The sequence below is a fragment of the Patagioenas fasciata genome, chromosome 2, assembly GCF_037038585.1.
Source record: "Patagioenas fasciata isolate bPatFas1 chromosome 2, bPatFas1.hap1, whole genome shotgun sequence".
Lineage (NCBI taxonomy): Eukaryota > Metazoa > Chordata > Aves > Columbiformes > Columbidae > Patagioenas > Patagioenas fasciata.
The window spans coordinates 27,465,118-27,488,907 of record NC_092521.1 but is presented as its reverse complement, the minus strand read 5'-3'; the positions used below and the strand labels follow the sequence as shown (position 1 = coordinate 27,488,907).

At 36.3% G+C, this 23,790-nt stretch overlaps 1 protein-coding gene across 1 annotated transcript in view; it reads left to right on the top strand.

Annotated features, from left to right (window-relative positions):
* The window catches only part of SLC26A7 (solute carrier family 26 member 7), a 65,700-nt gene that overhangs the window by 30,197 nt on the left and 11,713 nt on the right, over positions 1 to 23,790 (top strand). Inside the window, exons 5-12 of the mRNA XM_065831997.2 lie at positions 4,125 to 4,277; positions 4,979 to 5,061; positions 6,002 to 6,149; positions 8,215 to 8,328; positions 11,418 to 11,495; positions 12,895 to 12,990; positions 20,062 to 20,168; positions 21,365 to 21,431. Of these exons, the coding sequence (XP_065688069.2) occupies positions 4,125 to 4,277; positions 4,979 to 5,061; positions 6,002 to 6,149; positions 8,215 to 8,328; positions 11,418 to 11,495; positions 12,895 to 12,990; positions 20,062 to 20,168; positions 21,365 to 21,431 (846 nt within the window). The remainder of the gene's footprint in view (positions 1 to 4,124; positions 4,278 to 4,978; positions 5,062 to 6,001; positions 6,150 to 8,214; positions 8,329 to 11,417; positions 11,496 to 12,894; positions 12,991 to 20,061; positions 20,169 to 21,364; positions 21,432 to 23,790) is intronic.

Genomic DNA, 23,790 nt, shown 5'->3' with positions numbered 1-23,790 from the left:
GTATTAAGTGTTATAACTAATAAGGTCTTTTAAATGTTTTGTTTGCTTCAGCCTCTATACTAATTTTATAATGAATCTTTGGGGTTTTCATACGTACCTTAAAAAAAAAAAAAGAGAACTCAGAGGATTTCATTATTATATCAGAATACAAATTCTTTCTAGAAGATAAACCATTACAATGTTCATTATTACTCTATGGAAGTATGTGAAAATATAGTGGAAATCAAAGCCATTCATTTCCCATGAGAACAGGGACATTCAGTGTCTATTTATATGTATGTGAAACGTTAGAATATCGTTTTTTCACTTATGTGCAAATTTACATTGCCAAAATATTCATTGATTCCTCATAATATTATCAGATCATTTACATTAAAAATATTTATACAAAACAATAAAAATAAAAAACAAGAGACAAACAGCTCAATTAATATATTATTGCTGTATTTAAAAATTTTGTTAAATATATACCAACACAAAAAATTTCTTCATACGCTCCAATATCAATCTAAATTGTGCTACAGAATTTTAAAATTATTTCAGTAAGCGTAGCATCAAACTACGTAAAATACTGGATTCATAATTATGTTTGTGATGAAAATATTTATGAATATTTCTTTTGAATCAAACGTCAGTGTTATTACAAGCTTGAGCTTTAGGTGCTTACACTTAGGATTTACACTTTCACCTCAGATGAGTACAGTGACTGACTGGACAGTATAACTTGTGTACTATATAGTGTAGAGAGATAGTTATAGTATATGTTAAGCACATTTTTGTTAGGAGCCACATGCTCTTTTTTTTTCTCTGAAGAGCCTGTGAGTGCTTTGTGAAACGGTCTCCTGGCTTTGTTAGTCTATGAAATGGGTGTTTTTAGGTTTTCAGAGAAAGAATGAGTATCCGGGAACAGACTGGTCAATGGAAGCTCTTTAGTTTGATGTAGTAATTGATTTAATATTTATGTATTACTGTGTAGTTATTTCAGTGTATTACAGACACTTTTAACACAAGACTGTCAGTGCTATCGAACCACTACAAATTATGAAGCATTTGTAATCCTTTTCTTTTTCATTTATTGGCTGATATAGACAACATACTGAAGGCTACAATTTGAAGAAAAACAGCAAAGAATACACTGAGTGGTTCATACAAACTGTTTGTTGCAAAATCTGAAAAAGTTGTGACAAAGGTCTACAAGATTTGGCTATGTATTTTAAAGATTAAATGAAAGCTTCTTTTTTAGCCAATTTGTAAAGACAGAAAATCTAAAAGCTTATGTATATTTATTTGTAATCCTTCATTAAAATTATATTTATTCACCCAATCTTACGTCTCACTTTGCCTAGGGAAATGAAATTAAACACCATTAACACAAGTAGCTAATGCCGACTCTTCAATAGACACTTCAGAACAATCCCATACCTCTTTGCCTTTGACAGTTAGGAATCAATCAATTTCTTCCCTTCTCAGCCTTTGCTGAGTTTGTGGGCACAGTTTGCAAGAGAGTTTTCCAGATTGCCTCCTTTTGTCCTAATTAATCACAGGTTGTGCTTAGGCACTGAACCAAGTCCAGTGCTCTCTTGAAAACACGTTCTAGGAAAATTCTGGGTACAGAGACTAGTCCCAAGCCACACAAGACACAATCCACATATTGTCTGATTACTGTGGGGCAATAAGTGGTTAAAAACTGTGGTTTGATTAACATTCTTTAGATTTATGACATATATAGATCATATTATTTAACAAGTTGATTTTAAAATGTTTTCCTGACTTCTGACAAACACTTGTGTTGAGTTATGCTGTGCATCCTTAACCAAAAGACCAAGGGCTAAATTTCAAAGGACTGGACTAATTTTTCCTCTTTGTGAGGAAAATTACATTTTGTCTCTTTTTCTGTAACTATTTTTTTCCCCTTATAGATTATGAAAATATTATTAGAAAAGATGAGAGAGGAAAAATTGGGAAGTTATTTTAATTTACTCATTCTTCAAAATGAGTATCATCTCTTCAAGGAGTGACAGAATCAGAACAGTGGCAAAAAATGTTATCATCCTCTTGACCACCTTTCTGCTGGAACAGGGTTCTTTCCTAAGATAATTTTTTCTAGTACTTTTTCCTGTCCAATATAAATATATGTATTTAAGCTCCAAATTGTCAAACCTTGTTAGCATTATACATGTATTTGAGAATAGGTTCTCTGAGGCAGAAAATTCTTAATCTTTTTTTGATAAAACTACAAAACTACAAGTGTAACTTTTCATTTATTTTAGTGGTCTTCTTAGATGTTGCCAGAGAAAGTTATTTACTTACTTTGCTTGATTTTATTATTCTTAATGTTATGGTTTAAAAAGAAGTTGTGATGCAGTCTAAATCTGCATCCTGGATTTTAACTTTTTGTTCTCTCTGTGGTTTACATGTCAGCTACACAATAGTTCACAGAATATAAATGCAGAATTCGAGGGACTGAACCAAACCTGTTTTTCTGCCCCTCCCTGCAGCTGTAATAAGCATGTGTATTATATTCATTTGCATTCATCTTGTTGATCCAGGCAATAGACTATTGCTTTTATTTATGAGGCCTGAAAATAACTTGCGATAAGGATCGGATTATTTCTTTGTTCATTGGGACAGAAGTTCCCTCTAACTTTCTGAAGCCCTTCTAACCATTCCAGTAAACTTGTAAAATTTTTCACTACTTTCTGTTAATCTGTTATCATGCTGTTTTATGTCTCATTTTCTGGACCCTTAAATTCAGAGTGGAACTGACATTACAGTTCACTGTGCCATCTGTGCTGTATGAAGTCAAGAGCGTTCACCTGAGTCTGTTACTTACAACATTGTATTCATCATCAGAGATCCCTGCTGCTCATCACCACTGGTCATTCTATGCCTATTCCATATTTCTGTTCTATTTGTTCCTTATATTTAGCACCATATTGCCTTTCTTCATCATAGTCCCAACTATAATTTTCTAACCATGTTTTACAGCATGTTGCACACCTTAACTTTTGAAAAGTCGAGTGCCTCCCATTTGCAGCTCCATAGCACTGCTCTGGTCTTCTTTTTAACACTGCAGTCTGACTCTCACTTGCAGTGATATAGCCAGAGTCTGCCACAGCAGGACTTTGAACCTTGTGGTCCAGTGCGCCCATCCCTTACAGCCTTGCACCAGCAATTTCTGTACCTAGCCATGCAGAGTTTTCCCTGGAAAACACTTGACACTGATGTGTGAATCACCTGTCTTGCCCTTCACTCTTTTTACATCTTGCTTTGCAGCTTTTAACTTGTAAGTTTATGCTAGGGAAAGAAACAGGACTTAGGAGGTTATTTAAATAGCCAATAACACGTGTACATGAAGCCTGACAGCTAATGAGTGTTTGCAGTGTTTGGGCCTGATCAAATCGTGTTCCATGAAGCACTCTGTAATGGGAAAGAGCAACCAACAGCAAGACTGAGTGCGCCCTGCTGGGGAGATGCAGTTACTCTGGAAAAAATATTTGGATGGGTCACCTTGTGCACTGGAGAGGATGCCCTGAAGAACATGTGCAGCTAGGAAGATTCCTGTTGCTTCTCTTCTCATCCAGCCACTACTGCATTTTCTTTCCCTTTTTGTTCTTCCTCTGTCTCCTTCTCCTTCCCCCTTTCTGATTTTTAAAATTCTTCCTCAGAAATAACTTTTACTATTAGAATTGATGGATGTTATGTACTGAGGACACTGAAGATAAATCTTTGTACATGTAAGCATCTCTCAACATTTTTGTGCAACACTCATTTATCTCACTGAATTTAATGAGACTGAATATGAAAAACATACACATTGTATTTACTGGAATTTTCTTGTTTGCTTCTAAAAAAAGAAATGTGTGAATACATCTATATAAATATTTTCCACATATTTTTGAGTTTTCAAATGCCCATTATGTTTTAGCAATCATAAATTGATGATTTTCTTCCTTGCAAAAGCTTAAATTAAGGCCAGCTTGTCAGGTGGCTCATCTCCTGCAGTATTGATTCAGCTCTCATGGATACTTTGAATCGTTTGAAGCTGCAGAGAATATGTCACAGACTGTGACCCAGAATGACATATTTTTTAATCTGTGATTTTTATTTGTTGCTCACTGTAGATTTATGCCTACATATTTGAGAATATTGGATCAGTTCAGCTGGAGACTTTACTCCTCTCCTTGCTGAGCATTGTGGTGCTTGTTCTTGTTAAAGAACTGAATGAGAAATTTCAGAGAAACATTAAAGTTGTTCTTCCCATTGATCTACTTTTGGTAAGTACAAAATCAGACTTTTTGCTTCACAAAGCTTTCAGTGGTACAACTAATCTGTTACAGTTTACTGTGTTGTCTATAGTTACCCACAGCCACACCTGCCACCTATTATATGAATAGCTACTTTTCATGGCTGTATGTTAAATGTAAGAACAGGAAACAGTTTGGCTAAACAATTAAGAAAGAAGTGGCATATGCTCCCAATTTGTATAGTATTTTTCATGTGTTTACAAGTTTTTACACAATAACAAGAAAATGAACTCTAGAATGTTAAAGTGTAAGAAGTTTGATATGGAAAATGAAAAGTAGCTCGCACATTGAAACTCCGAGCAAGGCTTATGCTACTGAGTTGTGGCTCAGATGTTGCTTGTTATTTATGTGCTACGAAGTTAAATATCTATGCTATTGCTTTCTGTGATTTTCCTTACAGTTTTCCTTTCACATGGCACGGACTAAATTGCAATTAGCTATTCATTGTAAATCCCTACTTTAAGGATTAAGCAAATAAGCAGATCTTAGTTTATTTTGTCGGTACTTCACATTTGCAAAAATTTGTGGAATATACTTCCCTGTCTTAATGGATTGACGTAAGAAGAAATTGTATGAACACTGTCATGTGTTTATGTATGGCAATAATAGAGACCATGTGAGAAGCTAAAAGCAATAGAAATATAACATTTTATTCTGTATTGAATCAACAGATAATTGCTACATCCGTTGCCTGCTACTATGCTGACATGGAATACGTCTATGGGCTAGAAGTTGTGGGACATATTCCTGATGGGTAATGTGTTTTTTATTAGCTTGTGGCTTTTAAATATGTTTACTTCTGAGAACAGTCTCTGAAGAGGTCAAAGTAGTTTTCTGAAATAAGAAATGGCAAAAATCTATTATGTTAATTTCCAGCCTCCTCAAATACTCTCTCATAATTCAGCCCCATGTTCACAAGGTATACCTGTATGCAGATTTTCTTGTACATTTTCATAGCTTTTTTTTACTTTATGGAATAAAAAGCAGGTACTAAGTACGTGATGATGGCTCATGGATGTATAGCAGGAGGGCAGAGAATTCTCTACAAGATTGTTGCAACCTGCTTTTTGAGGGTTGCCAGGGGTTATTGTAGCAGAAAGGACTTGCCATGAGATAAGGTTTGTAGATTACTACACTTCGTTCTTCTCCACTCACTTATGTAGTAATTTTAGAAAGTGTGATTTCTGAGGAAAAGTGAAGGATTTAGATATGCTTACTCTAGAACAGAACACACTGACTGCAGATAGAGATACCTTTTCTCCATGACCTTGGAGACAAGGAAAAAAATGTATTCACTATAATAGGATGGAAAGAGAAATTAGATTAGATATTGGAAGGTATGTTGAAACTCTAAGGGTTGGTAAGGAATATCATGTATAAGAAAATTAGAGAATGCTTGCTAATTTTATCTTTCAGTGGGAGAGTTATTTTGCAAGGATCCCTTCATAATTTCTCAAATCAAAGTTTTCAAATGGAAGGCTCCATGTGAATTAGTTTTATATTCCCATACAAATTCTCCCCTGCACACAAACTGAGATTTTATTAATCTAAATTATTGAAAAAATGTCACTTCACAAGTATTTAAAAAATTACGAGTACTCGGAAATATTGTTTCTCTATTATTTTCATAAATCGAAGGTATATCAAGGCTATGTACCAGGCTTTGCAAAAAGGACTGTCTTTATTTTTTGTAGGTTACCGTCACCAAAAGCACCACCCATGAATGTCCTGCCTGAAGTAGTCACTGAAGCTTTTGGAGTAGCACTGGTGGGTTATGTAGCGTCACTAGCTCTAGCCCAAGGCTCTGCTAAAAAGTTCAAATACACTGTGGATGACAACCAGGTAAAATTCTTTCTCCTTAGCCTCAGTAATCCTTGAAATTGCTTCGCCATTCTGGAAATATATTATAGATGGATATCCAGTAGGAAAGGGTAAGTTCCATATGCATCCTGAGACCTTCCAGTGATTACAGTAAAACCCGAATCTAGTTCGCATCAGCTCTGCAGAATGCCCTACTTGGTTGAGCTGCTCCTTTTGGGGAAGCACGTCCTTCAGGATAATCTTATACTTTGGTGCACTTGGGTGTTAATGTGTTTTCCAGTGCTCTAAGATGGGACAGCTTCTCCTCTGGCAGCTGAGCTCTTAGAGACCAGTTAAGATGTTAAATCAACCATTGACTAAAGAAACAAAGTAGTTCTAAAAATAAGCCAGATACTTATAGCATCAGGACATACCTGATTTTATAAAATGAAGTTATGCAAAGTAGAAATCTCATTTGAAATAAAGGTTTATTTGTATAAAAGGAGCAGGGTGAGTTCAGAAAGTGCTGCCAAATTTGCAGCCATAGGAGAGTACAGAGTTCCACATTACAGTGGCCACGCTGAAACAAAAGTGGTACGTTACTTTCTGTACTACCCCACCACTGGTCGTGGTGGGTGGGTAACACCAAGCTAACTGGAAATCTATTGAGTCAATAATTCAAGCACTGTTGTAAGGAATGCTCAATTTTAGATAACTGGCAATAGTGCTGTGTGATGAAAATGCTGCCCCCGCCTTTGTCTTAAGTGATTTGGGATAAATGATGTAAGGTTGAAAGAAGAACAGTTAGTTTTGCAGCTGGAGGTCTCTGAACACCCTAGCTAGACAGGTCAGTCTTGCTACATCAGTTTACAACTCTTATGTCATTGGAAAATATGGTGGTAATGTTCTTGTCTACTCATGTTTCTCAGATACTTTTCAGACTGAATATATTTGGTCATGAATTTCTGTTGATGCTTCAGAGTCATGTTTTCTATGTAGTAGAGGGAAAATGTTTTGAGCTTAATACAGACCAGGCTTTGGGGCAAAATGTTGCATTGTCTCAAGGGTGCTAAATGCAGTACTGCGATCTGCATGTCTTTCTGCACCTTTGGAAAACTTATAGCCTGCACAGCTTAATTACCAAGGTGTTGGAAACTACATGTATACCTGCATCAAATAATGGAGCAAAAGAGCAAAACCTCCATGAGAACAGAGATTACTAATGGCAGCGGGCTGGTGCAGCTGTGTTGCATTCAGGGGCCAGGCACGGGAGTCTGCCTGGTGGCATGTGGATGTGCAGGGATATCTGGGGAACTTTAAGGTGCTCTCCTGTGCTCTGAAGCCAATGTTATGATGAGGTGTTGCCCTGGCTGGATACAATACCATTTGTGTCCTAAGCACTTCTAGCAGTACTGACGTCTTGTCTTGGACATTGACCTCAGGAGATGAATGAGCTGCTTATATTCTGGGCAACCAGGCTAGGGCCCTTGCTTAGAAAACGTTGTTCAGCTCAGGTTGCAGATACAAGGTGGCTTCCCCACTTTTTCTTTTTTTTTCTTTCTGTTCAGATGTGTCTGCGTTTTGACTCTGAATAAACACCAAATATATTTGTAAAGAAAGACAGCATACGGATAGTATTGCCACCATACTTCACTTTCACTAAAGCATGCTCAAAAGAAAAAAAAAAATCACTGGCTGTCTTCTTCGAATAGAGTTATAAGCCAGAAACAACCTGGGCACAGTCCAGATCCCACTATTTGAGACTCTGGCCTGTTAAAAAGCAGATGTGGATCAAGATGTAAATATTTTGGCTGAATTTCATCTTCCAAACTTAGCAATACCATTTATTCTTTGAACAAAATGTGCCTCTTCCTTTTGATGAATCTGGTTCAGCAGCTCTATCATTCAACTTGGTTCCGATATGTTAGAAGATATATTATGTTAGGACATCTTTTATCATGTATATATGTGATTTTTTTTTCCCTGAAAACTATGGCCATCCATTGTCATTGTTAATATTTACATTGGGGACTCCTTTGTTGGCAAGAAGGGTTGAAATGACCGAACAATAGGAAAAAAACCCATATTTTATTTAAAAACTTTGCAGGAATTTTTGGCTCATGGCCTCAGCAACGTGATTCCTTCATTTTTCTTTTGCATACCAAGTGCTGCAGCGATGGGACGGACGGCACTTTTATACAGTACTGGTGCCAAAACACAGGTAATGGGTTAGAGTGAAGTATGTAGGGGAATTAAGGCTAACATACTGTTCACTGGAACTTCTACTGACTTATCCATTGTATTTTCCTATTCTCCCTTTTTCTCTGTCCTGGGAAACGACTCTGACCTGTCATTTTTAACAATCTGCGTGGAATTGCATTTGACAAGCAACTGCCTTACGAGAACAGCTAATGGTTCCACTTGTTCATTTTTGCCTGTTTAATACAATATAAACTCTAAAGTCTGTGGCAGTTAGGAGATTAGGAATTGTGTTTTCAGCCTGCAGGAAACTACACATATGACCCTTCAGATTTATGTGAATTTGTCAGCACTGTAACAAAACTGCCATCTAATGGTGTTTAATAGATTTAATGGTACAGGCGAAATGGAAGTTTTAGCAAAACTCAGATTTAATTTAGTGCTTCTATCTGATTTTCAAAGTAAAGTGAAAGTAACCTTAAGAGCTGCTTTTCAGGAAAACAAACAAAAAAAGCAAAACAAAATTGAAAACAGTCTCCCAACTTCTGCCTTGTGACATGGCGTACTTGTCCTGTCCCTCAGTATACCTTGAGCCCATAGAGATGACACTGTGTTTTTTTAAGGAGTTTTTGGGCTGTTTCCTACTTTTGGAAATCAAACCCACAAGTTCTGCTTGCAGTAGGTCAGAAAAGAGAGAACTGCAATTGATGAAAATGATAATTGGGACCTTGTGACTCTGTTACTTGTCAAAATCATGCCCATGAACAAGAGATGTAGCAAACTGCTCTTCTGTGACCCTTGTGGCACCTCATGGGATCATGGAAACAGGGACATTAGTGGGGTACCCCCTAAGCACTGCATCTCCCTCCTTCCTCTGAAACTCATGTGTCCATTGGTGGCATCCTGCCATATAAATGTTATGTCCTTTGGAGTTTGTTGTTTGTTTGTCTTTTTATAACTGTTGCTCTTGCCTCTATAAAGGTCATTAATTATGAGGAAAAGTGTAATGAGGTACAACTGACATGCCTAAGAACAGCTAAGAGGTGCTGTTTCTTCTTGACCATGTCCTGCAATTATTTCTCATGAGGACACCACGATAATTAGAAATGATACAGGGCTTTGTTTCAAAACTTCACATATTAATTACCTGCTAATTAGCCAACACAGTACTCTGAACTTGATTAATCATACTGAATAATTTATCCAATAATAATCTTTAAAAAACATTTATATGCAAATATCTTAGCTACCAGTTTGCTATTAGCTATTTCGTATCTTTGACTTGGATTCAATGTCATACCAGGTGTCCTCATCCTCACAGACATCCTCTTCTGTTGCCTGTTTACATATTGTCTGTACAATTGGCAGTTATACTGCATCATGGCTTTTCCAAGGAAGATTTAAAGTAACCTCAAGACCTATACTTGAAGGCCTATAACCTGAAGGCATGTAGGATATCTGAGCACTTTGGCTCTGGCACATGTAGGTAAAGGCCCCAGTAGAAGGTTATTAAATACATGAAATGAAAAAAGAAACCACCATAGTTTGATTTCAAGTTAGGAAGTACGTGTTAGAAATAACAAGGCTCTGCTTGATTTTATCCATTGGTTTTACAGTGTAGCAGAACCTTAATTCGAAAGAATGTATCCACATGTTATCACTATGAGAGTATTTTAATAAACATAAAACGCTCTCTCCTACCTTTTTGTGGAAAGTAACTCATACACTCAATCATATACTTTTGGGGCTGTCTGGGCAGATGAGATGAGAAGAGATGAGAAGAACACCACTAATAAATGTTGGTCAGACCGTAGACAAGAAGAAGAGCAAGGGGTTGCTTTGACTACGTAAAGAGAAGTCAGTTTACTCTGGCACATGTAATGAAAGAAATGTAAGGAGCCTTTCAGGGGCTCAGAGCAGCCCCTTTTTCTCCAACAGCCATACCTGGGGTTCAGTGATGTCATTTATTCTTCAGTGTTATCTTGTCCTGGGAGAAAACAGAAGTGAGGGACTGTATCAGGAGCTAGAAGTGTCCCTGTGTCCTTCAAGTATAATCAACAACTTTTTCACCCCCCCCTTTTTTTTTTTTTTTCCTTTTTGGGAAGGCAGAAAGAGGGAAAAGTTCCCTGTGGCTTTACCAGCAGATTTTGTGTCTCTTTTCCTGTAAACACTCTGTCTATCCTTCTTCATGGTATTTTTAAGTACACCATGGCTTTAATTTTCTAGTGTTTTAACAACTTGTCTGGTTTTGTTTTTAACAACTTGTCTCTTAAAATGATACCGCATTATTTTAGAAACATATTATCAATATAAAAATAAAGTGAGCATCTGTCTACTTATTGTCAAAAACCTTCAGTGAATCTGGACTGTATCTTAATGAGAGCAGAAGTACTGTGTTTTTTGAGCAGCCAGAGTAGAGTAGGAGGCTGCAATTTTATTGTAGTTTTCCATCAGATTAATACTATCTAATACTAATTTTTAGACCATATATTTGTCTGGATTCATGTCACCTGCATTAATTATAATTTTTAATATACTAAAAAAAATGTTCCTACATTTTCTAAAGTAAAACTCACTGATATTAACATTAAATAATTGGTGGTTTCTGACTTAACATAATAATTTCCTTTTAGTGTTGATACCAATAAAAGAAGTTAGAAATCTTCTCTTGCACAAAAATGGTGACACAGTTCTCTGTATGTAATTTTGGTCAGTGCTATGGCAGATCTGTTATTTAGTACAACATAGGGTGCATGACTATAAATATGTCACAGAATGACAGTGGGTGCTGTGAAACTTCTGGGATGAGATATTGCACACACGCTCCATTGAACAGCCGAGTGTGTAAGCGATGCTGTGGTCGGTGTCTGTGTGTGTCAGCAGGGTCCAACATGGGTGTTGAGATCTCTTACTGTGTTTCCACTGCAGTTGACCAAAGGTAATCACCAGAGTTTAAAACTGAAATTATATGCATCTGTAATACATAGATATATTAACAGCTAACAATCTCATCTTCTTGATTTTTGTCTACAATATTTGATGAGTAAGCCTTTCCATAGGTTTTAATATTGTTTTATTGTTATTGAATGATCTGCTTTTTTATTGTTTTAGGTGGCTTGCCTTATCTCTTGTGTATTAATTCTTGTGGTGATCTATGCAATTGGACCTATGCTGTACTGGCTGCCTATGGTACGGTACTTATCTTATTTTTTAAAGATTACATGAAACATTTTCTAATTACTTAATTTTTTTTCAGTGAGAAACAGTTCTACTTCTAAATGAGTTCTGTTTGATTTCAATGGGAGAAAGAATAGTAAGGGCATAGCAAGTCTCAAAATCATAAAATACAGAGGTGACAATATAATATATGTAGATTTTACACATATGTAGTTGCATATATAGGCTATCACATAAGTATATGAGAAAGCATTTCTCTTCTACCTGATTTTGGCATGTAGTCTATGAAAAGAATACATGTAGATTGCTGTGGATTTGTAAATTGACAAAATGCAGTAGAAATTAACAAAGATCCACAATTTATCTCTAGTTATGTGTATGATGTATGACTTTGTTTTTCAAATAATTTGACACAAATTTTTGTAGATAGTGATCTAAACTGAATTGCAGAAAGATTATGAGATATTCTTTTATCTCTCTCATGGAATACATCTTCTATACTAAGACTCTGTAAAGCAACATGATGTGTTATCACTTAAGCTATATCTAGCTTTTGGTATTACAAATTAATATTTAATTTTAATTAGAGGTGTGCCAAAGTTATCCATAATTCTTCCATGTTTGTATATGAAATTTTTGCTCAGCTGTATTTTACATTTACTTTGTGCTATTGTTTACAATATCAAATGAAGTTTTTCACTTTTCAAACACAGATCCTTTTATAGCTCATTTTAACCATGCAAAGTAAGGGCACTTGAAGAGTGATGAACGATATGTCATATTTTTCATTATACTGCTTTCTTCCCTTCATTTTTTTTTATATGGATTATATGTAAATTTTGACTGGTTTCCTATAGACTTTTTTGCTTACATAAAAAAAAAAATCGTATGTTTCTTGATATTTTATTTCTTTTCTATGACTTTTTTTCAGCCTCCCTTGCCACCTGTGCACTGCAAGTCCTTCGCTTTGTACTCCATCCTTTTTGGCTTCAAATGATTTCTTCAACCATTTCCTCCCGCTTTCTGATTTAGAGAACAATAAATTATTTTGTTTGCCTCAAAGTTAATGGATTTTTTGCTCTAGAGACCTTGTCTAGGTGATGAAGAAAGGGAATTGAAATTCTTTACTATGTAGAAGTTGAGTACTGATTTGCTTCCGAGTTCTCCAGACTCATTGGTCTGGTGACACATAGAGAGTCTAGGGACATCCTGAAGTCAGGTGGCCTATAGATTGCCTGCAGGACAGAAAAAACAGGTTTGATACTGTTAGATTTGTGCTTATCCTGTTTTTGAAACACAAACTTCATTTTTTTTTATAATTTGGTAATGATATTGACTGCTAAAATGAAGAACGAACATTTGTTTTCATTACGAATTCTGCAAAAGTCTTCTGTTTTTTATTTCATTGCAGTGTGTACTAGCAAGCATTATTGTTGTGGGCTTGAAGGGGATGCTAGTGCAGTTCCGTGACTTAAAAAAATATTGGAATGTCGATAAAATAGACTGGGTAAGTGAAACAATCTAAGTAGGTTCTCCTGAGAACCTTTAACAAATACCTAACCAAACTTTAATAGTTCTGTTACCCTAGAAGAGACAAGTGCATGCTATTATTATTAGGGTTTTTGTGTGCTGTTGGTGTATTTTCTATCTCAGAATCACAGTATCTGTAACGGTAATTGTATTTAAAAAAATCAGAATTTTACTAAATGATAAAGAATCATACCTAATTTAATGCTAAAGATTAGTATACAGACAGATCAGGTTAATCTGAGCAGAAGCATGTCTAATTTTCTGTGCCCTCTCAAGCTGGTTACCTTGCTTTTGTTATTGTAGTATTATCAAAGAGATCCCAGTATCTTTGTCCTCCGAGGGTATGAAATGACTGTACAGGACAAACAGAACAGGAAACACTAGAGATGCAGAAAGATATATGTCCTAGTGTTCTGTAGGTAAATTGCCTTAACTCTTTCAGATTTTGCAAAGAGGATATCTATTGTTTGATCATAATGAAAGACTCAGAAACACATTATAAAAAGCAGATAGATGGAAAGAGACATAGTATGAAAATCCAGTTTAATGTGAAGTCTGAATAGTCTGACTTATATTTGCACAGAATTCCTAACAAATACTAATTATGAGTCCCTGTTTAGGAAGACTCCTGGTTTTCTCTTCTGTGGAAATTTTTGAATGTATTGGGCAATTAGTGGAACCAAGACCACCAACCACATATTGACATCCCATAGAGCTTTTGGAACTTCTGTTTATGCAGTTTCAGTTAACAAATATTCAGAAAGGTATTTTGGTCATATCGTCCTCTGCTGTGGTGGGAGATATAGGTTACTGGAGGTAATATCTGATTTAATATTCTATAGCAGTAATGGTAAGTCTAGACTGAATAAAATGTATTTTATAGAATACTAGGTTTCAGTATGGAAAGCAGAACTGAGTAAATAACATCAAGTTTGGCTATGTGAGATTCTTCACATTTTGCCACAAAAGTCTTGGATTTTGATTTTATTTAATCATTCAAAAGAAGAACTCTATCTTTCATGACATCTTATGTTCCTCAAGTAGCTAAATTCTGAAAATATTTTCTACCACCTGTAGTGTATATGGTTTTCATCATAACCTAGATTTCCAGGGTCCCAAGGGGTAGATGATGTGAATCAAGAATTATTTTGGAGACAGCCAGCTTAAGAAAATTTGTAGTTATGGGAGAGAGATATGGCTTCTCTATCAGTGCATTGAGGTAGAAAGTAGTTAAGTTTTCCAGTAGGATATTCTGGAAGCTCTTTAAAGTTGATGAATTTTGATAGATAGACTAGCCTGACTGATTTTTGCTTTAGTGATTTTGGCAGAAAGGATGGGTAAGTAGTTGGTTATTATACCTCTGACATCTGTCATTATTTCTAAGGATGGTTATAGAGAAGAAGAAAGGTTGTAGAGAGAGAGAGCTTGCTGGGCTTATCTGTTTAACTGGACGTACTTGAATGATGATTTATTTTAAAATAGCTGTACCATCAGTCCTTAGCCTGACAGGATAAATCATCTTGCTTTAAATGCCACAATCTGAAGTAAGGCTATAAACGTTCATCTTACATTGCTGCCTGGTCTGAGGAGCCTCACCAAGCCCAGTGATTTGAATAAACACAATAGTGTTGATTTTGACCTGAAAAGATTCACCCCAGCAACTGACGACACATTAGAAATGAATCAGTCCCATTACCCAGGTTATCCAAAGTGTTTTGAAGATAGAAACTCTTAAAAAAAAAACATTTGGAAATAACTAGCAGCTGTCCTTTCTGGAACTGATTCTTTGAAGGGCGTGTGTCATGTAACATAGAAGTCAGGTTTGTTATGCTCACAGGTCTGGCAAAACTTTTTGTGCATAGAAACAGGATATTATGGCTTTTGTTACCTTGTTCCTTTGCATTTCTTTAAGATTCTCATTGAACACAAATAAGAAGAGTAATATTTATCTGTTGATTAGTTCTTTATAAAACATAATTCTGTTAAATGTAAAAGGTACAGCTTGAAAGGTACAGCTCAGGAGTTTAACTCCTCATGGGTCCCTTCCAACTGAAGGTATTCTATGAGTCCATGAAATCTCTAGTTTCAGCCATGGATTGCTTTTTCTTGAAGATTTAATGTTTAGGAACAGCTGTGTCCAAAGGAACAGCTAGGCTGACAGACCTAAGTAGCTAATACTCAATATTATTAGCTGAATATTATTATGTATATTTGTTTCCATTTTCTTTCAACTTGTTCTTTAGCAGCCCTCAGGAATATCTTGTTTTTACATCCCACCTCTCAAATTTCTTTCCAGCAAGAACATCACTGCCCTTGCTCCAAAGAGCCCTCTCCTGCCATTCACAATACTTGCATGAAATTCAAAGGTCTCTTGCTTCAGTCAAGGTCTTCTGACAGTCCCTGTACCTTCTTGCATGATTTCAATAATTTCAGATTAATAATTGCTCTTTTCCACTAGATATGTTAAATACGTAACTGTATAAATAACAGTATTTGTCCTCTCTTTGCTGTCTTCATCTTTTGGCTGTTTCTAGGGTGTTGATTCCTGTGTTATCTGTGTTTTGTACATTAATTTGAGAATGACTTGTCTTGAATGTTTGCCTGTTTTGGGGAACTACGACAAAGATGGTCTGGAATTCTTCTGTGAGTGTGTATCACTTTTCAGGTCCTCAGATGAAAAGCTGATTTCCATATCTTTCCTGCAAGTGTTATGCCAGCCTACTTCTTGACTAACTTCCCTTTTTATTCTACTGCTTGACAGTGCATTTTCCTAGTGTCAACAAAAAGGCCCGTGAAGTTCTTGTTAACTCTTGTATTTAAGGCTGAGCATCCCAGATGAGCTGCAGCCATTTAAAGTAGGCAAAGGCTACTGCCTGGTAATGGACTGCTGAAGAAAAATGTTTTGTTTGCTGTTAACAGTTGGACTTGAAAGTGACCAAAGATGGAGAAAAAATATTTGAGAATGTGACCCTCTAAGTGAAAAATGACAATAGAGTAAGAATTATTTTTCATACATGAATTATACAACGGGGATTTAATGTGTTCAACACAAAAACACTATGGTATTTAAAGAGAAAATAATGTTAAAAAACATATAAATGACTTAAACAGGAGGTGACTACAGCTGAAGCAGAGCTAAGTTGTACGCCTGACTTGTAAAATAGAAAGAATGGCAACAATTTATAGTAAAAAATGCACATTCCCTGCATGGTGCCATGATGGGAGAGGTAGTTATGGATGAATTAATTGTAAGTAATATAAGAATTTAAAGAATGCTACCAATCCAGCAAGTAGATCCAACCAGGAGGGTCTCACTTTAGACAAGTGTCCTCCAAGATCTTGCCAGTGTGAGTTTCTAAGTCATCGAACCATCAGCCTGTCAATCCATTTTGTCAAAATAAGCTGGCGTAGGGGGCCCAGAGAGGGCCTTCCATGGAATTTTGGAGCTCACTGGTGCAATTTAATCTATTTTTAGAACTTCTTAACATACTATCATCAGGAGGGAGATAAACTTCTAGATTTGTTCGGGTATTCATCAAATAGGTGCCCTGATTCATGAAAGAGCACTGAGGGCTTTGCTATATAAAACATTTTCCAAAAAGTAGCAAGCTGTCTCTTCTAATTATTATCTAATTTTACACAAATGGTTCCAGCTTATGACATCCTAGGGAGATTTTCTATCCTTCCCACATTAGTGAATGTGCTACCCTGATTTATATTAGTTTTGCTGTAGTTAGTCCCAGTGGGGTGGGAAGGAATTTGCAAATGCTTAATCTGTTGAAAGTGTGATTGTCATATAAACTCTTTATAAAGAATAATATTTATATCAGTCCATCTGTCTCCAGAGAAGTCTGTGCAAACAAACACCTTCTCAAGCATTGGGTGTGGAACGCTTGTGAAAAATTATATTAAAGAACTACCATACCACTTTACTGTTAAACAGTTCCTGATTTATGGCCATAGTGGTTTTCACTTCAGTATTTGAATTGTAAAGTTTGATGAAGAGTGGTGCCATGAGGACACAGGCATGCATCAGTAGTGTCGGCAGAAGGATGTGGGTGAATGGGCATGCTGTGCAGCCTCCCCAGAGCCAGAGCTTCCTCCTGGGCTCCACATTCTTCTCTGCCAAGGCATCCCCTGAACAAACAGGATTTTTATAGGATTCTCCCTCTGGCTATGTGCTGGTGACTGCAGCAAGGGCTCTTCATCTGAACAAGTCATCACAGCCTTGCATTATAGACAGTACAGAGCTGATCAGTCAAGTCCAGTGGGCATGATTTATTTCTTCCTGAAGTACACGGCAGTGTAATCAGGCAGGAGTCAGGTGAAATACCTCCTAAACTCCCCCCACTCTGATAACCAGATCTCCATTGATTATGGTGGGAATCTTGACAGCTCCTCCAGGTGTAGACATCTGTGCAGTACGTAGTAAATGCCAAGTGAAATGAACTCTAACAACACAGGCAATAGCTGATCATCTCAGTTTGCAACAGAAAGGATTATTTATAATCCGGTTCCAAAGTGGTACAGAAACATTTAGTATCACAGTATGTTAGTATTTAATTGTTTAGTCATTGCCTCAAAGAGTATGCTGTCACTTCTCTTACTTATATGCTCTTTATTCCCACCAAGTTTCCATTTCACACTCCCCTCAGTGGTGGACGAGTAGACCTCATGAAATTAAAAGGTCTACATGGAAACGCTGTCCACAGAGTTTCAGAGGCAGCTTCTGCATATGCAGTCACAGTACCTCTCAGTGCTTCCGATACCTTCTGATATATGCAGAATTCAACAGAAATCCATATTCCTGATTATTTTCTCACTCTTTAGGATTTTTTTTTTTTTGTAATTAATACAGTACAAGCATGTTTTGAAGTTGGATTTTGTTTTGACTTTTAAGAAAAATGTGCCTACAAAACATTATGGCTAAGATTTGAAGAATGATTAGATCCTATCTGTCCTGGAATATACTATAACCATGTTGCATAAGTGGCCAAAGAAAACTTTGATGTTTTTATGACTTCTTTGTTGAACCCTGTGACAACCCATTAATTAAAAAAAGTCTATCAGATCAACATAACTTCTTTCTACAAGTTCGATACTACCCTACGTAAAAATAACTGACTCCAGGCCAATAAAAAGCACTGAAAGGGTGATTGACAAATGAGAATATGATTGTTTTGGCTCATTCTCTCAAAAATAGCAGTCTCTGGTTACAGTTCAGATGTAAGATAGTAGGCTGCTAAAGAGGCACTCAACTAGCTTTCTCAGTGCTCAGCAGCACTTGAACATTTTACTTTCATTCTACCTATGTAGAGTTCGTGTTGGGTTTTCACGCTTACTGTTTTCTTCTGAGAGAAAATAATTTTGCAAGCCTTGAAGCAGTGATTTGATTAGATGACTCTGGTCTGCAGCTGAGGTGGATTACTTGATCTCAGGTGTTGTCAAGGGTTCAGCCTTATGAGGATGGGCCAATTCTTGATCCTCCCTGACTTTCACGTGTGTACTACTTCTGTTAGTCCATTCACATCCAGCAACCTTCTTTATAAATTCATGTTGGATTTGTAAATGTTACAATTACTTTCTCTCTGATTAATCAGAACTAAATATTTGTTGCTCATAAAGGTATTCTTTGCAAATATATACACAACAATTTGTATAAGATCCAATTTTAAAGTATAACTGGAGACTGAGCATGATTTCAGTGAATGAACTACCTCTTTACCTAGCAGCTGCACCACTGAAGAGACTGCAAAACCTTCTGCAGTCATTTAGAACTTTGAAGATGAGGGAGGAAAAGGTTTCTCTGTAGAGTCACAGAACACTCTGTCCTCTGTGAAGTATAAATCATTATGGCATGACTTACATTTTATAATTCATAAAATAACAGCTCTGAAATCTACTCAAGGAAAACTCCTGTGGTTAGTCTGAAAGTATTCTGTTGTCTCTGGCTTTCCTGAGCTAAGTGAAAGCATCAGAAAGAATAATTTTAACACTGATTGTGACATTGTAATGTGATCTGTTCCTCTGCAAACATTGACAAGAACCGCTATAATTGTTGAAACAGGCACATGTGAAGATCAATACATTCAGAGGACTGAAAATACTTTCCATTTTTCTTTAACATTTTTTATACAAAGATTAGGTGGCAGTCTTTGCTTAAGGCTCCCTCCAGTAAAGAAATATGTGCTGATATTAGGTTGCTGTGAGAAATCAAGTAATTTGTACTTGTGCCCTTTTAATTGTGAAATCTGAATATCTCTCTGTGGTATAAATTGTTGTAGTATGGAAATATGAAGGATCATTCCTGTTCAGAAAATAATCAAAGAAAAAAATTGAAACATAAAAATCTTTTGGGTTTTTAATATTTTTAGTTCATTTTCAAAATGACTTTTTTATTTTTCCGATATGCTTTTATTTTTTTCCTTTTTAATTTGTATTTAAATTGCATCCAAAGTTTTATTAATCAGATATTGACAGATGGGGAAGTAATCTGAAATCTCACCATTCCCATGTGAAGAAATTAATTCCCCAACAATTTTTTTGTTATAGAGTTGGTTTAGTCAGTCGTACTCTGATAAATGCCACTTTTAATTAAACTCTTCACAAATTATAATTCCCACATATTAGTGGGAGGAGAGCTCCCTGTATGTGACCTTTAGGGTACCTTGTTGTGTAAAAGGAAAGGAGGATTTTAAATGTGTACAGTGAAGGAGGTGACAAAAACTTGCAATGTGAAAAATAAGTTACAGGTTTTGCAAAACAACTGAGTTAATTCTGAATTATGCTGTTAGCATAACTACATGTGCTATTTCAAGTAAGTCTGTAAGGAACCTCTGTGAGCATTGAGATAAGTAGTGCTATGTCATACGAGTTCTCCCATGGGTAGACATTATTTTAATCACTAACAGAGACTTCAATATCCCATTCAAAGTACCAAATGTTTACTCCTGAGAAAGTATCTTAATTTTAAAAATCTTTGAGTCATAGAAGCCACATTGTTACAAAAACTTAAATTAACAATCTCTTTCTGTTTCCCTCCTTAAAGAGCATATGGATTAGTACCTACATGTTTACAATATGCTTTGCTGCTAATGTGGGACTGTTGTATGGCGTTGTCTGCACTATAGTGATTGTGATTTTCCGCTTTCCCAGGTGAGAAATAAGCTATCGAAATTTTCTGGTAGCACATCTTTATGTGTTCTTTCTGGCACATTTCTCTACTGTCAGTGCTGACATACAGTACACTAAATTTCACAATGAAACTTCAGTTTTCTACTTGCAGAAATTTACAAGATAAGACGATGCAAAAGTCAGACCTGTGCATTTACTGTAGGCTAAGGATCTCTAAACCATTTCACGCTATGGCAGTATTTTATAATTTCTGTTAGTATTGTACATCTCAATGGCTCATTAGGTGAAGGTAGCGCAAGATCAACAGAAAAATCAATAAAAAGTTCTTTGACAGTATTGCACATGATACATGTTATGTATCAGAGTGTATTAAAACCAACAGCAGCTACAGCTCAATTTATACCAACAGGAGAGAACAGCTGACTTTTGCAAGCCTCATTTAGCTAACACCAGTACCTGCAAACACTCCCTGTACACTGATGCATCTATTAAATGTTGTATTCTGGGAATATTTCCATTGCCTATCTTTAGGCACAGAGCTCAGATGACAGCTAGTTTCATAGTCTTCTTGTTCTGCAGGTAAAGGCATTTCTGCAAGTGAAGTGTTGAAGCAAAAGGTTGTGCACTGAGCTGCCTTGTCAAGGAAACTTTATCCTCCCAATGACCATGTAGAGAGCACAGGGATTCTGGCTTTTCCAGTTAAGTTTCCCACTTTGATAGCGGGAGTGCAGCATTCTGCTTCATCATACAGAGATACATCAAATTTGATAAATAAAACATCCTTAGTTTCCATGACCCATAGCTATTCAGTATATTTTTTTTTTTTCCTTTCCTTACACTATAATTTTGCAGGTAAAAAATACTAATTAAATCTCTGTACTTTTGAAGTTGTAGATTCTATATTAACTGCCTTTGCTTGAGAATAGCTCTCTGGCCAGCTATAAAACAGTAACGAAACTTAAAATTAATAATTTATTTACCAGAAATTTCCATTATACTTATTGGAATAAAAAATAATTATATCAATTTTTCAAAGTGATATACTATAATTTTAATACATACTTTTTACTCTTTTAACTGGATCTTTATCACAAAAAATAAGACTTATTTGCATAAAGATATGTATGGATTTAAACTTCTACGCTGCAGTTTTGGGGTATGCCTCTTCCTGTTTCTGATGCCATGCCTTACAGATTTTCCCTGTGTATTGATTACAGAACAAAGACACTGAATTTGAAAAATGTGAAAGAAGAGGAATATAAATACAAAGCAGAAGATAATTGTGTAAGTAAATTATCTTCCGTGAGCGTGTGTGTTCCACCAATTCAGATTTGTTTATTTTCTCTAGTTGGTTACCAGATTGTAATCAGTGAGTCAAGAGAACATTTTTATAAAATGACATCTTGAAATCTAAAACCAGTATGACATAGTAAATTAAAAAAATAGTCTAGGCATCGGAAATTGGAATATGTTCTTGGTTCTGCTGCTGGTCTGCAAGGTTAGGCAAGTCCTGTTAGATTAATCTGTCTTAGCTTATTTGTTACTTTTAAGTTTGCTCTTTGTAAAATTTTCCTAATTCTTAAGTCTAAGGAAACATCTTGGCAGCAAGGGCAGGGGCCATCTGAGCAGACAAGAGCTGTCTCTGTATTTCTATCAGATTTCCTCATTTCCCGAAAGTCCTTTGATAACTCTCATCCTCCGCAATCTCTTTTCTCTCCCCATTTCTGTCACCAGCACTTTGTGACTGGACTGTCCCAGAGGACACCGAGTGTCGCTGGGGAAGGAGGGACAACAGCATGAAGTTGTCACAGACTAGGGTACCCTTGCATGAAAAATGGATGGAAGAGCCTCTGAAAGACTGTGTTTTTAAATTTTGGCTTCTTACAAACTTAAAGCTACCAGTCAGAGATTTAAAATGCTTTTGTTTATTTTCACTGCAATTATAATCAAAGTTGTTTGTAGTCAGGCCTGTGGTAAGAAGAGAGGGGTAATGGCCCAGAGAGGTGAGCTCCTTTCTCTGAGATGAAATGGTAGGTCAGCAGCCAAGAAAGAAGTAGAATCGTGTGTCCTTTCAGCACAGAGTTCCATCACTAGGACATCCTGCCTTCTTCCACTGTGGCAGTTTCTACCACACCTTCTTTCCTTATGCTTTTGAAAGGTCTTAAGCACCAGTAAGCAACATGCTCAGCAGGTATTACCTCAGCATTGAGAAGCTCTCCCCTAAAGCATTTGTCTTTTCAGACAAATATTTTCCATTATAGCTATCTTGGGCTCAAAATTTGAGCTTGGCTCAGGGGGATTTACTGTTTTGGCATGCTGAACAATGCTGGAATGTGAAAGGTACATGAGAATAGGGAGGACTCTGAAGTGTAAATTAAAAACACTGTTGTTGAGCCCAGCTGTCAATTATTATATCAGTTTTCATTCTTAATAAAAATGTTGGTGTAAACTTTGTCAGAGATGGGTAACCAGAATTTGATTTGCCTACTATTTTTTTGTATCAATTCATAAGACATTTTGTACAAATCCCTATGAGTCTTTATTTATTTTTTTTAAAGTTAACTGCTCCCCTGCTTTTTTCCTTAATCATTAAGATTAATGCCATCAACCAAGTAATAACAAACTAGTGTCTGCAGACAGTGTGGAAAACAACATTTTGTTAAGAAAGCAAATTGCTCAAGAGTTTATTGCACAAAACACAGAAGGAAAATATTTTTAAGATTTAGAAAATGCCCTTAACTGAATTAGAGTCACTGGGTTACAGCAGGCATTTAGGGCAATTTTTAATGTATGAATGTTAGGCTGATCCAAGTTCCCCTGGTAAATAACAGCTTAGACATAAACAACAGGACTTTTAAACATAAAAATATGCAAGCTTAATTATCTACCCTGCCATTAAGGTCTGTGGATTTATAGGGGTTAGTTCATCAACAAGAGAAAAAACATTCTAATGTGGAAAAAATCAACAGGGTATTTAGAACCTTATGTGAAACACTTTGCATCACCGGCATTCACTGAACTGAACTCTTATCCAGTCATAGACATGACTATGCAGAGAACACAGGGCAATTGATGGTATCTGACAGCAGGAATAGGCCACCTGAGATAATTTTCCTTCTTTCTTAGCAAGGTCATGATAACAGGAAGTCCATTTTTCTCAGAACAGTTCGCATTAAGAAAGCAGATAGAACAAAACAGAGCCAGGAATAACTAAGCCAAGTTTGGCACAGTTGTCCTCACCCATCCTAGACGAAAGACTATACCTAAGTCTGCCATCTGCTTGGTTCTGCCTTAGGGTTTGAACCTTTTGAGTTTTCTACCTTGTATTTTTGAAAGCTAATTAGCTTCTTGATATCACAGGCTTTGATTTTTGCACATCAGTCTTCCTTTTTTCTCGGTTTTCATCTTCCACTTTGCCAGTTCTGGTATGGCACCACACTCCCCACTTATCTCCCCACCAAGCTGTCTATAGCACCTTTTTTTTATGGGAATTTGTTTGCTGTTGGAGTATTCATCCATTCAAGCATATATTGCCCTCTGTTTTGCCCTTGTTTTAGAGCTTTCTTTCATAAGATCTTAGCCATTTTAACTTCCAGTTAGGCTTTGCCACTTGATTGACCGAGGCATGTTGGTGATGTGATAT